The following is a 16,330-nucleotide window of genomic DNA, read 5'->3' on the forward strand; positions in this document are numbered from 1 at the left end:
TGATGGCTTTTTTCAGCTTATGCTCTTGCTCATCTGCGTGACAGGTTGTTCATGGAAATCCTCAACTCGTGCACGGACTGCGATGAGATCCAGTTCATGGAAGATGGCTCCTGGTGTCCCATGAAGCCCAAGAAAGAAAACCAGGAGGTGTGCCCGACGTCTACGTACAATGGGATTGAGGGTACGGGAGCTACGGGCACCATCTCTTTAAAAATGTCTTGCTTTTCCATAGCACCTTTCTCTGGAAGGGTCCAAAAGCATTTCAGATACTTGAAATACAATCAGTATATAGGGATCGCTGCACCACTGAAGTGCAGCCAAGAAACACAGCAAGTGTTTAACAATGCACAGCAGTGCTACATAATAGCTTACAGTGGGAAAGGAAGAAGAATCCCATGTCCAGTTGAAACGGCAGAGGGTAATTCTAGGTAGGCCGAATGCAAGTACTAGAGCTGAAATTTAGTTAGGACGCCAGTGTTAATACCCTGTCTATTATAAAAAGGGATGATGCTTTTATTATGAGGCTTAATTAATATTTGCAAGATGCTTTGAGATCCTCAGATGGAAGATGCTGTAGAAGTGCAAAGCTTCTTTGTGGGGCAATGCTTTGCCTTCAGCTACCTTGGCCAACTGCAGCTTCTTGCTTCCCCTCTCTCTGCAGCCAGCTCCCTTTACGCCGTGGGCTCCGATGGAAAGCACTCCTTGGAGAGCAAAAAGAAAGTGGAGGTCATCGACCTCACGCTGGACAGCTCATCAGATGAGGAGGAGCCTCCTGTCAAAAAACAGTGCCCTGTCTCCACTGTGGCTATCCCGTCGGCCGTAGGGCCCAAGGGGTAGGAAACGTCTTGTAAACCCTTTCTGGGTTTTCGTCTTTGCCTTCTTTCCTGTATGCTGCAGATGTCACAGTAAGAAGGAGAGGCAGCTTGTCCCATAGATAGGAAATGTATTGGACCAGGCCAGTGGTCTCCGTAGTCCTGTGTCCTGTCTCTGGAAGTCCATGCAGGATGCTTAGGGAAGGCAAACTCTCCACTCTCACAGTAATACACGTTGCCAGTTGTATTGATGCCATAGTATAAGGGGGTAGGAGGTACATCTCGGCTTTACCCTGGGCCATGATCAGAGCGTTTCCTGAAGCAAGGGGATTAATAGCCTGTGTCACTTTTGTCGATGCTGTTTTCATTCATGTGTCTCCTTCTTTTTTAATTCACAAAGTGTGATGTTTCACTAACTCGGTGTAGCCCTCGTTATATTTGAGTTTCACAATCGCTTCATGTTGAACTGGTGCCCACTCAGAGATAGCCGTGTGTTTGGGGAATTGTACTGATTTCAGAGGCCTGGAATATGTAGTATGTGCATGACAGCTCTGGTGGTTTTTTTGCTGATTTGACTAATGGACAAAAATGCAGGAGTTGGTATCAACTTTTGTGCATAGAATTTCTGTGTAGAGCAGGAAAGACCATGCTTTTCCCTTGTCTGTGTTCCAAATGTTAGACACCATTTAAGAGAGAAATTAATTTGGGCACTGTCCTCTCTCCATGGCACACGTGTTGTGCCCCCTCCTTGGTCAGTCCTTTGTGCCCCTGGGAGTGCATGCCTCAGACTTTGGGAAACACTGTCTGATGGGATTGTGGCTTATATTGCTTCTTCAACAGCAGCATGATGAAGGGGCCTTTGTGCATGTCACTTAGAGGACGTCTACACTGGTATAAACAAATAAATATAATTTCCCACGGCAGCGAGTCTCAGAGCTTGGGTCAACTGACTGCGGATGGTGCTATGGGACTGCAAACAGCAGTGTAGCCGTTTCTGTACGAGCTGGAGCCCAGGCTCTGAGACCTACCGCCCCTTGCTGGGTGACAGACCTGGACCCCACCTGAGCAGGAACATCTACACTGCTGTATTTAATCTGATGGCACGAACCCCGCAAGTCTGAGTCAGTTGACCCAGGCTCTAAGATGTGCGGCTGTGGTGGTGGTGGTGGTGGTGATTATTATTTTTGTAGTGTAGATGTACCTGTAATTTCTCTGACCCAGATCCACAAAGGTATTGAAATCAGTGGAAGATCCTTTGCAGATCTGGGCCTCAGTTTCTCCATCATTAAAACAGGGAGAATGATACTGACCTTCTATGAGATCTACTGACAACAAGCGATGGGTAAGAGCAGGGTGATGGGATCCTCCTCTGTGTAATGGGGATAAATAACACTTCCCGACCTCACAGGGGAGTTGGGAGGATAAACACTAAAGGTTGTGAGGCGCTCAGGTAGTGCCATAACGAGGGGCTATATAAGTACCTTAGATCCAAGTCACTTTTTTTTTTTTTTTTTTAGTGATTTTTATTTTAGCAGTGATCTTGTGTTCTTTCTCTTCCTAGTAGTAATATCTGGCTTTTATATAGCTCTTTCCATCCACAGACTTCAGAACATGCTTTCCACTAGAGGTCAGTAGTGTTATCCCCATTTTACAGATGGGGAAACAGAGGCACAGACTGGGGAAGTGATTTGCCCAAGGTCACCCAGCAGACCGGTGACAGAGCCGGGTATAGAACCCTGGTCTCCTGAGTCCCCGTCCAGTGCTCTGCCCACTGCATGACACTGGCTTCCCTATATGCACAAGCTGAGGGCATAGGTAGGACAGCCGATAACGGTTCTGGGATGGAGGCACTGCACAAGAGTGCAGCTAGTCACTGATAAACTCTGAAGCTGAGGCCTAATGGGGCTGGGTGTTCAAGACAGATGGTGACGCTGCATCTGTGTCTCATTTCCCATGGTGGGGTGGGGCCTGCTGCTTGGTGTCCAGTATTGTCTCTCGGGGTTTCTTCCTGGTGCTTCACTGTCCCTGACTTTAAGGGCAGGCTGCTGGTGTGTTTCACACCCGGAGTTATGGTTGCTTTGCTCTGCCTTATTGGGTTTCTGTTCCATATCAGGGTGTTAAATGTTGATCACCAGCCATCCTCTGTGCTTCGAAGTCCTCCCATGGCAGCTATCGGCAGCGACTATCTCTCCAGCCTCCCAATCCCTGAATACCATCCTTCCTACCAGGTGCCATCAGAGATTCAAGGTAAGGAGAGCAGCGCTTTCCAAATCACCTATTCGGGCAACTGTACCAGTTTACCAGACCAAGACCTCGGCTGTAGCAACCAGCGCCCATGGCTTCCAAATCAGTTATGTATGATCTAACCCACAAAGGTACTTGGGCTGCTCTTTCGCCCAGCCTTGCAAGGCTTGGAGCAGCCTCATGACTGTTGCAGATCAGAGCACATATAGTTGAATGGCAGAGTTCTCTTAGACAGGAAGCAGGAGCCTGAAGTACCAGCCTTGGTGCGAGATTTCTGCAGACCTGCAGGTGAGCGCCTTAGTGAGGCAGAATAATTGAAAACTGATGATTAGTAACAGAGGATAGAGAAGACTTAGCCATTAGCTGGCCTAGTGGCTAATGCTTTTCATGACCAGAGACTTCCATTCCTGGTCTTGCTCCCGTGGCTGCCATAAGGGGAAATGGAGGCAGCCAGCTCCACCCTGGAAGAGTCGAGAGACTTGTGTCATTCAGTTGTAACCTCCTCAGACCTGATCTAAGATTGCAAGGCAGTAGTTCACTGATCTAGAAAACAGCTTCCTGTCATCTGAGTCTCTCCAAGTTGTTCACAAAAATCACTCGCCATTCTCCACTTAAGGAGACCTTAAAATTCCAGCTTTACAGATGGGGACAGAGAGAGGTGAGAGAGAGAGAAAGTGACTTGCCCTGAGGTCGCACAGCAAGTCAGTGGCAGAGACAGGACGAGCAGTGTTCTAATTTCCAGTCCCACGCATAGACCATTCCCTCTCCTCCTCCTTGGCTGGTGGAACACTTGCACGGTAACAGGCTGATGGCCTGTTAGGAAGCTTTGATAAACTAGCTGGTTCCTAGCTGTCTGGCGTCAGCACACAGGGCATGGGTGTCCATTTCGGGTTGTACAAAAAGTTTAATTTCATTCTGCCGGAATCGGAGGAGGGATTTGAACCCACGTCCCCTCCCTCCTGCGTGAGGCCTAGAGAGTGTCTCTCTCTGGCCCAATGAATATTTAACGGTTTATGCAAACTGGAACAGTTGCAACAGAAAAGACTGAGGGCAGCCCACCCAGAGTAGCCTATAGCCTAGTGGGTGAGGTGCTCACCAGGGAGGGGGTCAATCTGCGGTCAGGTCCCTGCTCCAGAGGAGTGATTCTGTCTCCCCCATCCCAGGCAAGTTTCAGGTTGACCGAAACTGTATTTTTTGACAAAACCCCAAAAACCTCTTTGCCCAGCTCTAGCCCTGAGCTTTGTGACGCTAAGGACCTCGGGTGCATTTTTCTTTCAAAATGCACCCAACACCAGCATCTGGGCCATTCCGCTTTGGGACATTGCCTCCCTAAATTTCACCTGTAGCTTCTGTTTGTAGACATGCTTTGCACTCCCCCATCCTCAGCTGCTTGGTAGCGTTGCTGAGTGCTGTTAAACAGCTGCTGCGTTCCACCCCCGAGATGGCTGCACTTCAGCAGTGCATGATGTTAAGGATTCTTATTTAAAGTGAATCCTATAGATAGTTGGCAAATGTGCTTGTAAATTTTGCCAAGTGATGCTGGGACTCGCACCCAATTTAAGGTTCCCTAACGCTGTGTGAGAATCTGGCCCCCGATGTATTTCAACACCAAGGCTACATGATCAGTTACAGATAGCTTTGTAGCCCACTGGGGAGTGTGCACCAGAGGTCCCCACTCTGCCAATCTACGGAGGATACTAGTTGTGACAACTGCAGCTACAGAGCCGTGGCTCGTTAGCTCAAGCTGTAGCAGCTTATGCTTTTAGCTCTGGAAGTCCCCACTTCTCTCCCTGGTGTTGGCCAAGAAGGCAGCCATCACAGTCCGTTACTGACCTACAGTATTTAGGTGGATCCGGATGTAACTGTCTCTAAAGAATCAATTAGATCCCATCCCATTCGTTGACTCTTAAAATCTGGCACAAATTGGCTCCCTCCCCCTCCCCCATAAATTTATTTACCATTAAGATATTTTCCCCTTTTATTTTTCTAGGTCTGGATTTGTTTACCTTCCTTCAAAGTGAAAATCAGGTAAGGTTGTGTGGGGGGCTCTCTCCTCTCTCTCTCTCTTTTTTTTTTTTTTTCCCCTCTCCTCCCTGGCAAATCTGTAGACCAGTAACCCTGTCCTTTTCCTCTCAGCCAATCCTCCTCCTCCTCCTCCACTGTAGCAATCTGGGCCTGACGTGGCCAACATTCACGTGGCCTCGCTCAGCCACATGCCTTTAGGTTCCACTGCTGTTGTGTGGAATGGTCCATGTGCTGTCTGTGGCTTGGAATGCTGGATTCTTGCTTTCGATACATGACGCTTCTTTTCCTTATTAGCACCTGTATTCTCCACTCTGCCTCACTACTCCAGGTTCTGGAAGGAGGTAGGGCGCTGCGTTGAAACTATATCACTTACCTGCTAGTGAATCTAGACAAACTTGCAGTGCAGTTTAGAAAGTGGGTGTATTTTTTTTTTTTTTGTAAACCAGGGGCTGCTCTCTGCCTGGCTGGCATTTGATCCTTTCACAGGGGACTCAGGGCAGAGCTGGTGATTGAGCTAGCTAGAAATACCTTCTTCTGACTGAGGGGAGCTTGAAGTGCCGTTTCCATTCAGAGCTGGTACAATAGGTTTCTTTCTCTTTCCTGGGCCTTGTCTCGCCACCACTGCGTATCTCCTCTTCAGATGCGCCATTCTAACCTGGCATGGAGTGCCAGCTACAGCAAAGCCCAAGCTCTCTGTCGGGTTATACCAAATGGGAGGCAGGTGGCTCAGGTGAAGTCTTGGTAAACTGGTACAGTTCCCCCAAATCTCAGGAGTATCACTTGTGACTCTCATCTCTGTCCTTTCCTGCTGTTCCCTTTCCCCCTCTCGGTAGCGCAAGCAGTGAAATCCGTTGCTTTGCAGTGATGTCTGTTCCCCTTGCAGATCGGGCACCGCCAGCGCTCTAAGCACCGAAGGGGGTTTGGGAGGGGTTTGAGTAGGCGCCCAGTCTAATGATTGATGCTCTGTTCCTTTCCCGGCAGCACTACAGCCCTTCCGTGATCACCTCCCTGGATGAACAGGATGCCCTGAGCCATTTCTTCCAGTACCGAGGCACGTCTACCCATTTCATGAACCCCCTGGCTCCCGTCATGGCAGGATCCCACAACAGCATCAGCCCCACCAGCGGCCGCATCAGCAGCATTGTCTCCACGAACACGCTGCGGGAGAGCCATGGGCATAATGGGACAATGAGTAACAGCGCAGCTCTCCCAGGCTGCAGGCCGGACATCATTTCCTTAGACTAACCCCAGGCCCAGGGCACGCTGGCATCTCGGTTTACCCCAAGGATAGGAGAGAAAAGCAGATTTTCAGCAGTTGCTGTTGAGTTGGGCTTTTGTCTGGGATGGAAAGGGCCCAACCAGTACCAGGTCTCCTAAGCGTCTCTCTCAGTCAGGGCAACTCCCCTGTTAAGCCCAACCTTGGAGCCTCGCAGGAGGGCTTTCAGTTCTGCACGCGTCCGCCTGAGCATACTGGTACCACTTGCTGGGGGGTGCCAGTGGTCAGGGGGTAAATGCTAACCTCTGTTTTTCAAGACCATTTTAAAACTGTGTTTTTAACTTTATTTTTTGGTAGGATTCTGCACAAAGATCCTACAGTGAGAATCCCCACCTTGATGCTGTACTGCTAGAATAGCACCATCTAGTGGTCAAAGCAGGACTTAGCAGCCATTCCCCCCCACCCCACCCCAGGATGTCACCCACCTTCTGCATCTCTTTGCAGCACACCACTGCTGACTCCCCGGAGCGGGGTTAGGAGAGAGATTTGTCTGGGTCCAGCAACCCTCTAGGCATGGATGGAAGGTGGGTGGGTGTCTTTCGGGGAGCTGCCCGCTGCTTTTATGCACCAACACAAGCACTTTGGCAGTAGGGATTGAGCTGGATCTGGGCTCCTATGGCATTCTTCACTCTTTGATCCTCTTCTTTGTTTCCCTCCTTCCCTGGGGAGTCTGCCATCCCAACCCTGGGTTAGAGCAAAGAGCTGGTGACTCAGAAAGGGGCTAGCAAACTTCGGCTTCCAGCTACCATGCTGTGCTGAGAACCTCTGCTGTCCCAGGGTTTAAATAACAAATGGGCAGGAAAACAGATGCTGTAACTGAGCCCTGATTCCAAACCCTATCCAGCAAATATGGACGTTCCCCAGCAGAGACCTAGCCACTGAGGGGAGGGTGAATCTGTAGCCTGCAGCACTTAAGTATTCCCATGAAGCAGGTGAGTAGTTGGGGCTCCCTCCCGCCTTGGCCTCGATTGTATGATCCGAAGCAACACTGTTGGGCCCCAAACTCAGCTCTGTTGAGCAAATCCGTTCTTCAAACCCCGGTGCAAACCTCCCGTGCTTGCAACCGAACGTGCTCGTGGGTGAGAACCAGAAAGAGAAACTGATTGATCTGTTTTCAAGGAGAAAAAAAAAGGGATTTTTTTTAAAGGTGGTTTTTTTTAATTGAACACGCTGTGGCATTACGAATGGTGCAGGAAAGGAAACGTTAACTTTTTAATTATGAATTCACCACCCGCGGTCCCTTTAAAATCGGACATTTTCCTGGCTGCTGTTTTAGTTTTGTGTCCTCATTACAATTTGCGGCCCCCCCCCCCTTTTTTTTTGTGGTAAGAATCAAGACAAAAAGAGGCCGTTTGAATTGATGTCCCATCAGTGGCATTTACACGTGGGTTGATGCAGTTCTTTATTGGGACGCTGGAGGAGGCAAGAAGGGGAGGGGTTCTTGCTTGCAAACCCTCCTGCAGACAGGACAGTATCGAGCAGAGGCACAGTAGGGTGACTGCCAGGGCTTTTGTCTCCCATCTGTCCCCTCGCGGGGGCACTGGGCAGCTCTGCCCAGGCTGTCTCGTTTGGAATTACGATGTCTTTTTTTTTTTAAACTGTAGATTTCTTTTCCTCCTCCTAAGTATTTCCAGTACAGAGCTGTACAGAGAACAAAGCTGTATCTGTATCTTTCAGTTGCAGCTTTTGTACATTCCAAACTCCAAAGACCTCCCTGTGTCTGTATCTCCTGAGGACGAAATGAAGGTCGTGTTGCCCCCACTACTGCGCCTCGGCGGGGACACCGCATTGCCTGTTGCCCGTTTTATTTATGTCTTTAAATGGATGCCTTAGTTTGTAACCTTTACAGCATCACAGCCGCTGCTTCAAGGGTCCTGTGTATGCAGGGTCTTGCCAACCACCCCAAGCACCTACGGCCAAGTTAAATTTTTTTGATCACAATAGCAAGATTGGCACGTGAGTTCGATGCACCACGACATGGTCAAAATGGCATTCAGAAGGGTACGACGTGTAGCATTTTTTTTGCACCTTTTTCCCCCCACAAGTGTCTCCATCAAGAACTTCAAAACAAACCCGGTTCCCTGTGGTTCTGGAGAAGGGTGGTCCGGGGTCAGGAGTCAAGTAGTTGTGCCCAGAATCCTGCTGTGACTTTACTGGCTCTTGTATCAGTTGTAGTGAATCCTGCTGAGGAATAGTTGAGGTGCAGCTTTACCTTGCATTCTTAGTTGCGCTAATCATTTTTCCTCTGTTTTGGAGAGGGACTACGTCCAGCTGACGCTGTTCCAGCTCTTCATTTAAAGAGTGGTCGGCTGGAAAACGATGAACCAACTACTAGTCTCCTTCAAAATACCAGCCCTCAGAACTAGCTTGCTTGGTTCTTTTCACCTGGAAACCTCCAAGTGACAGACTTAGCACTCTGTGAAACAAGGAGAATTATCCTTCCCCCACTTGTGTAAACTGCTTTGAAATCCTTGGTGGAGAAGTGCTAGATAGAGGATTTGCTTTTTGGAAAAATGGTGCTTTGAGAGATTACTGAACTTTTGCAAACCTCTTTCTCTCTGCTCATCTTCCCAACACCAAACTGAAAAGGGACTTAGGACCAGAACAAATGTACTGTGTACATTTTCAGTGGGAACATAATTGTTTGTGGGTTTTTAAAGTTCTGATGTTGGGGGGTAGGGGGAACAGACAGACCAGCTCCCAGTAAAGGCAGATTTCTATACATATTTGTAACCCTACCCATCTGTCCTTTGTACTGTCTCCTACCAAGATCCTCCAGGGCCAGTCACAGGCTGGTCAACTCACGTGGCAATACAGTGGCTCCACTGTACCCTTTGAGAGGCAGGTACTTTCAGTGTTACGTACAGGTGATGGTTGAGGTAGCTAGAAGCTGAGGAGACAGACATTAAGGTATTAAGTCTTTGCAGGGAGCGCTGGCTGTTTTCAAGTTTTGTACATACAAGTTGTTTGTGTAGAGGGTTTGGGTGGGGGTGGGGATGGATAAAGGAGTGTCTAGGGTTTTGATACTGTCTGAAGTCCCTTAGTGTTTTATAAGCTCTCACACACAGTGAACATTATCTAGACACCTTTAAAAAGCAGCTAGCCACTTTCTCTGGTTTATTTATTCTGTCCGTTTGATATCCAGCTGTTTTATTATTTGCAACACTTCTGTATATGCAAACTACCTTTTAGATAATAAAGTTCAAAACACCCCCCACTGTGCCGGTGTCAGTTACTGGTGGAGCAGAACTCTGTTCAAGCTGGATTTGAGCGGCTGGGACCTGGGGAGAAGGGTGAGTTAGCCCCATTTTACATAAGGGGAAACTGAGGCAGAGCCATGAAGTAGTCAGTGGAAGGTGGAATTGGAACGGGAGTTCCTTGCTTGCAGTCCTGAGCTCAAACCACTGACACACGCTGTCTCTTCAGTGCCCCCTTTGGCTAAGCAAGACACTTGGATGGCTAGGGCAGGGGCGGTTATTCTAATGTTACTTGACGTGTCTGTCCACACTCTGGCTTCCAAGACAGTGAATGCCTCCCCCCTGTCCTAGGCAGCCGGGGTTTGGGCTTAGTGCTGGCACTCCCACCTAGTCCATTCAGGACGTGCCTTCCCTTCATAAGGCGCTGCAACCACCTGTCGGTCACTTCCTTCATAGGAGGGAGGGCCAGAGAGCGACCCCACTCCCTGCTTTCCCTTCCTGCTAGGGCTTGGAGCGGTGAGAAGGAACTTCATTCTTGGCAGGCCTCGGCAGCCGTGCTTGGTAAAACCAGGTCCGAGGGCCGGCGGTGGTGTCGGAGCCGACCTGCTTCACCGGCCACTCAGCACTGAGGCGGCTGCTCCGCTCCCCAGCTGTCTGCCCTGCGGGGAGGCCGGGACCTGGGATTTCGCTGCTCACTTGTCTCGCATGGCTAAGCTGTCTAACCAGAGCCGCAGGGCAAACCTGGTCCCAGTGCTGACCCGCTCCACATCTTCCCCCGCTGCAGGTGCTGTGTTCAGGAAGGTCGCAGTAGGAAGCTCCGTGGGCTGGGCCGAGCCCCCGCTCAGCTCCGTGGCTCTGGGTAGATCATCACGGAAGTTACTCAGAGGGGCGGTGTTACGGCTGGCAGTTCAGTAATGCGGAGGGGGGAGTGAGAACACTGAGCAGGCCTGATGCACGAAACACCCCCGGCGTAGCCAGTGAGGGCTAGTCACTGTATGGGCCGCTCCTTCCCGCCAGGCCAGGGCTAACTTCCCTGGCTTTAACTGAAGGAAGGCTGTAGTGAGAGTTACCTACAGGGCAGCTTCCACACCCCCCTCCATGACTGCACTGGAACCAGGGCCCCTGCCCCTGCTTGGGGGGCAGTACCTGGGACCGGTAAAGCCCACACCCAGCAGGGCAGGTTCTGTGGCTCCCTGGCCTGGGGGACCATCTAGCCCTGGGTGAACAGATGAGAGAAGCTGGGGGGAAGTTTTGGGGTGTGGAACACGCTCCCCTGAGCAGCGGTCCAGCATGGGGGCAGAAGAGCTGCTGCTGTTCAGAGACACCCAGCAGGGGGGCCAATAAAGGGCATTTCCGCCCAGGCATGTTAACCCCGTGTCTGCTGGCCAAATCCCAACCTAGCCACTTCCATTCTGCCCTCCGGAGAGTCCTCTCCACTTCCTGTTGGGAAGCAATGCTCCTCCCCAGACCTGGCTGCATTTCAGAGGCGCGGGAGCAGAGGCCTGCCTCTGACCATGCAGCCTGTCTCTCCAAGGGAAGATCATCATTCCTCCCCTTCTTAGAGGAAAACCGGCCAGGCTGGGTTGGCAAATCACTCTCCTTACTTGATGGTTGGGGGGAGGTTGCTGGGCACGTGCCCCATGTTCTCTGCTCCGTCCTCGACAGCCGCGATACACTCCAGAACGTGGGGTTCCAGCCAGGCGTAGGCGCTCACCTCGCTCCCGTCCGCCTTGATCCTTGTCTGAAATCCAACACATGCCTCTGAGTGCCGGGAACAGGGCTCCGTGCTCTCTGGGGCTTGGAGTCGCCGTGACTGATGACCAATGGGGCTACGGGCAGGCCCGGGCAAGGGGCTGGGAGACAAGCCTCTAAGCCGGCTCAGAACCACAGTCAAACCTAAGGGACAGGCGCTGGTCATCTCGGCGGAGAAGCCGAGGTCTGAACAGGCCATGGAGGCTGAATTCCTCAAAGGGTCCCGCACGCCCAGGGCTGAGGCCCAGGGCTCGTGGCGCTGAACGTAGGAAACCTGCACGGCTGGCTCCCCTAAGGACGCCTTCAAGATGCTGAGGAGGGTGGCGTCTGGGGACAGCAACCCCAGGCAATGGACGTACATCAGGACACGTAAGAACAACTCTCTACCTAATCTCTCCCGACTATCTTCTCCGGGGCCGAGCGGTCCCCTCAGTCAGGGGTCACTCGTCACCCCCCAGCAGCTGCCTTAGATCTTCCCCACCCACGCTCTCGGGGGCGCTCACCTGCAGCTGCTGGTGGCTCTCGGTGGAAAGCAGCAACAGGTACGCGACGACGTGGTGCCGCCTCGGCAGCCCCCTGCTCAGCGTGGGCGGGTACACGGACTGCGCAGACAGAGAACCAGGGGCTAGGACTTGGCAGCCCCGAAGGCCCGGCCCTGCCCCAGAGGCAGAAGCCGAGGGCCGGTGGCTGGATCCTGAAGGCCTCTAGCGCACTTTGTGAAGCAGCGAAATGCAGCTGCCTCTGGGGTGGGGTGCTGCAGCTGTTTAAACAGCAACACTACGCGAGCGGCTGGGTCACGAGAGCAGGGCTGACGCCCCGATTTTTGGCAGGGGGGAGGAAGAAACAAGTGTCTTAAATGGCCAAGAACGTTTGAGCCCTGCAGCAGTGCCCGTAAGACCGGCCTTGCTGGGTCAGGCCAAGGGTCCATCTAGCCCAGGAGCCTGTCTTCCGACCGTGGCCGGTGCCAGGTGCCTCACAGGGAATGAACAGAATGGGGCAATTAGTGAGTGATCCAGTCCCAGCTTGTGGTAGTCAGAGGTTTTGGGACATCCAGAGCCTGGGGCTGTGTCCCTGGCCACCCGGGCTAATCGCCATCAAGGGGGGACTTATCTCGCTCTCTTGAACCCAGCAATGCCTCCTTCCAAATCCTGGGACGGGGTGACTCAGCGCCAGCCGCTGCAAGGAGTGCTGGGGATTCAGGAGGGGGCACTCGACCCCAGCCCCATTCGCTGCACCAGGTCATGGCTGCACGTGTGGCTGGCACTAGGAGAGGGTGGAAAGTCATCGCTCCCTAGTGGCTGATCCGCAGAGGAAGCTTGAATCAGCTACTGCTGCTGGTTGATGGATGTGGTCCCTTCCTTCCCCCCGCCCCAGAGAGGTTGGCGCTTTGAGCACGGACCATCCCCGGTTGGGGCCTCTCCAGAACCTGGCGCGTGCCGAGCAGTTCCCCGTGACCCAGGTCAGGAGAGTGGGACGTTACCTCCCACAGGCCCAGCATCGTCCAGGAGAACCCGCCTGGTTCCAGCCGCAAGCCTGTCTCCTCCTGCAGCTCCCGCAGGCCCGCCTCCAGCAACTACGGTCCAGGGACAACGAGGTGAGAGCCGGCCCGGCACAGCCTGCCTGCATCCCACGTTCTGCAGCGCCGGGGCTCTGGAATCCAGCCTGGTACCGCGCTGCACCGCAACAGCGCCCCCTAGCCGCAGAACTCAAGAGCTTCACCAGCCTCTGCATGCTAAGCTGGCAACCCCACTTTACTGATAGGGAAACTGAGGCACCGAGAGGGGAAGTGACTCGTCCAAGGCCACACAGCACCTACGTGGCAGAGTCAGACCAAGAACCCAGAAGCTCTGATGCCGTCCCTGGCTCTAAGCAGCCCCTACCCCAGTTCCCATTTGAAAATCCCAGGGAAAATTACACTACGCTCAGCTTTATCCCCTTCCCTTCCCTTCCCCATGTAGGCACAGAGACCCCCCCACACCTGCTGCTCCCCCCCCCACCACTCGCCCATTCAAACCAACACCCCTGGCATCCGCACGGCGTGTCGAGGCAGTACCTGTTCGTCCGGCTCCATGTGCCCACCTGCAAGGGGAGAGAATCGGGAGCGGTCAGCGGCACAGTGAGCAGGTCCAGCGCCCTCTGGAGGCAACGGAGATGCTCCCTGTGGCGGCTGCCGCTGGACCCTGGTGGTCTCACAGCCTGTGGGGGGATTGGAGGGAGGAGGGCAGGGGCTGTCTTTGTTCCAGGTCTGTACAGCACCTAGCACCATGGGAACCTGGTCCGTGACTGGGCCTCCTGGCTGGCACAGATAACATACAACCCTAGCAGAAGAAACACTCCAGCCACAGCAGGGTCCCCCAGCGGTGGCTGATCTCCCGGCAGCAGCGTTTTCTCTCCCTACCGGGCTGGTTTAACAAAGGGCTGGGCCGTTTCGCTTCCTTCCAGCTCCCTGCTGGTTAATTGTCTGCACGGCCTTTCACTGCAGGATCTCAACGCAGCTAGTGAGTTACACCCCGGTGCATTAGGTAAGGAGAGCGGGGCAGGAAGGGGAGGGAGCCCAAGAGAAGGAAGTTGACTTGGCAAAGGTCACACAACAAAGTCAGTGGCAAAGCTGCAAATGGAACCCAGGAGTCCGGTCTCCCAATCACTGTCTTTAACCACTAGCCCACACTCCTTTCCCAGGCCTGGGAATACGATTTAAGAGACTCAGTTCCCAGTCTCCAACTCTTCCCTCTAAACAACCCTTTCCCCCTTCCAATGACCACAGAACCGCCCCCCGTCCCTGGGCCAGGCAGGCAATTGACAGGAAACCCCAGCTAGATGCATCACCAGGTCCCCATTGGAGTGTCTGCACCCTGGCTCGGCCATTTCTAAGCCAGCCTCGTCCGTGTCCTCTCACCGGGGGGCACCCAGATGTTGGGGAAGATGCTGAGATTCTTGGCCCTTCGCGTGAGCAAGACTCTCCTGTCAACGGACTGCAGTACGACAGCCACCCCCACGTCTACCCCACGGCCTCGGAGCGCCTCTGGCAGCGTGGCAGCCTGCCTCTCCTCCAGGTGCTTGATGGGACAAAAGGACGGTCTCTGGGGAAGGAAAAGGAGTGAGTATTTGGTAACAGTCACACCAGGCCTCAGCAAGAGACTGCAGCTTCCCAGATCAGGCCCGTCGGACCTTTCATCCCAAAGAGCTCCACCAAGTTTCTCCGCACAGCAGCTGTGACATGCAGCCACCTCTGGGGCTTAACACAGCAGAGGGGTCATTTTGGGCCAACACTTCTTGCGATGCAAAGGGCACGAGGAGCAGACAGGATCTGCGGCTGACGCAGGCAGTCGCCAGACACGCTGCGGCCAATATCACATACCCAGGCATGTTCCACACGGTGCCTCGGAGCTCAGAACAGCTCGACTTTCCTTGGTAAGGACCCTGGGCTAAGCCCCTTCCTCCTCCCAGAAAATGCCATGGGCTCTTGTATGTTAGTAAGTTACACGGCACCGACCAGCCGGGGACTGCTGAGGACTTTATAGATATTACTGGATTGTTCTCAGCTTGCAGGTGGAGAAACTGAGGCACAGATGCTTGCCCAAGGCCATGCAGCAAGTCAGTGACAGAGGCAGAAATAGAACCCAGGAGTCCTGAAAGCGCGTGTTCAGGTCTAACTACTCAAACACACTACCTCCCAGAGAGGAGTGGGGGACCCAGGCGTCCCGACGCCCAATCCTCTGCTCTAGCCCCTCCCTTCAAGCCCATCAGTTTAGATACAAGTGCCTCCCCCCAACACGTCCTGACCTTCAGAAGGATCCTGGTGGAGCCAGGGAACTCGCTGTCGGAAATGACAAACTGGTTTTGGTCCAAGCCGCAGCTGACCATCGCCTCGTCCTCGTGGGGAGCACAGAAGTGCCCGGTGATGCTCTGAGAGAGAGAGCAGGGAAATCACAGGCCTCGTCTTCTCACCACGCTTCATGGGGGGCTTCCAGCCCTTTACACACATTACTTGTGGGCAACAGAGCCCAGCAGCTCAGGCAGGACCCTCCCAGCTCTGGAGGGGAGACTGGGCACGGAGAGGAGATGGGACTCAGCCAACTCAGGGGCAGAGTGGAGACTGAAGACCGATCCCCTCCTCTAGCCACTTGCCCACGTCCTCGCCCAGAGCTGAGGATGGAGCCCAGGAGTCCTGATGGCAGCAGGTGCCCCATTGACTAGACTCGGCCCAGGAAACAGACCGGGCCGTCCTCAGCGGAGCACAGCGCCCACGGCCCGAACACCTGCTCCCACCTGCACGCCACCTCCCTTATCTTTGGCCTGCCCCTGCAGGGAGGAGAGGTTAACGGGGCTCCGGAGTGAGAGGGGGCTGCCGGAGAAGGCCTCAGGCCAGAGTCCCTCATGGCGGAGGGTGCGCAAAGGGGTCGCTGGGTCCAGATTAGTGGCTAGAGAAGGGGCCTTGGAGCCAGGACTCCTGGGTTCTAGTTCTGGCTCTGTCACTAACCTAAACCACCCCCTTGCACACCCAGCCCTCCCCCAACCTCCCTGCACACTGAGTCCCCTTGCACACCCAGCCCTCTCCCCAACCTCCTTGCACACCCAGCCCTCCCCCAGCCTCCCTGCAGACCGAGTCCCCCTGCACACCCAGCCCTCCCCCAACCTCCCTGCACAGAGTCCCCTTGCCCACCCATCCCGTCCCCTTGCACACGCCCCCACACCCAGCCTCCACCCCACCTCCTGCATACGCAGCCCTGTGCCCCCCCAGCCCCTCCTATTGCACGCCCAACCCTCCCCCAGTCCCCCTGCACACCCCGCTCTCCCCCCACCTCCATGCAAACCCGCCCCCCCCCCCCCCCAAGCGCCCCGCTGTGCCCCCGGGCCCGCACCTGCAGGAACCCGGCGCGCTCGGGCCGGGCGCTGCCCTTGGCCAGCCGCACCAGGCCCCGCGCCAGGCTCTCCATGGGCGCCGCGCCGGGGGAGCGCGGCCCTGGCTCGGGGACTTGCCGCGAGCGCAGGAAACCCGGGAGCCGCGGCGGCTGCAGGCCCCA

At 54.0% G+C, this 16,330-nt stretch overlaps 2 protein-coding genes across 8 annotated transcripts in view; one reads left to right on the forward strand and one right to left on the reverse strand.

Moving 5' to 3' along the window:
* PIAS3 (protein inhibitor of activated STAT 3) overlaps positions 1–9,381 on the forward strand; it is a 41,621-nt gene extending 32,240 nt beyond the window's left edge. For 4 of the 6 annotated variants that reach the window (XM_074938955.1, XM_074938953.1, XM_074938957.1 and 1 more), the window contains exons 10-14: positions 45–181; positions 662–833; positions 2,926–3,059; positions 5,047–5,084; positions 6,063–9,380. In XM_074938955.1, the coding sequence (XP_074795056.1) occupies positions 45–181; positions 662–833; positions 2,926–3,059; positions 5,047–5,084; positions 6,063–6,326 (745 nt within the window). In that variant the 3' untranslated portion in view covers positions 6,327–9,380. Of the gene's footprint in view, positions 1–44; positions 182–661; positions 834–2,925; positions 3,060–5,046; positions 5,085–6,062 lie in introns of all 6 variants that reach the window. The other 2 variants (XM_074938954.1, XM_074938959.1) reach the window with 2 other exon arrangements.
* Positions 7,649–16,302, reverse strand: NUDT17 (nudix hydrolase 17). Of its 2 annotated transcripts, none has more exons than XM_074938961.1 (8): positions 16,169–16,302; positions 15,090–15,212; positions 14,203–14,386; positions 13,360–13,385; positions 12,787–12,879; positions 11,810–11,908; positions 11,159–11,295; positions 7,649–10,454 (listed from the first exon to the last, which is right to left on the reverse strand). In XM_074938961.1, the coding sequence occupies exons 1-8, from the start codon at positions 16,241–16,243 to the stop codon at positions 10,247–10,249; spliced, it is 945 nt and encodes a 314-aa protein (XP_074795062.1). In that variant the 5' UTR covers positions 16,244–16,302; the 3' UTR covers positions 7,649–10,246. The 2 variants fall into 2 exon arrangements, with proteins under 2 accessions (XP_074795062.1, XP_074795063.1); XM_074938962.1 differs by having other exon boundaries at positions 7,650–10,409.
* Positions 16,303–16,330: the final 28 nt, after the last annotated feature.

Source organism: Natator depressus, chromosome 24 (genome assembly GCF_965152275.1).
Source record: "Natator depressus isolate rNatDep1 chromosome 24, rNatDep2.hap1, whole genome shotgun sequence".
Lineage (NCBI taxonomy): Eukaryota > Metazoa > Chordata > Testudines > Cheloniidae > Natator > Natator depressus.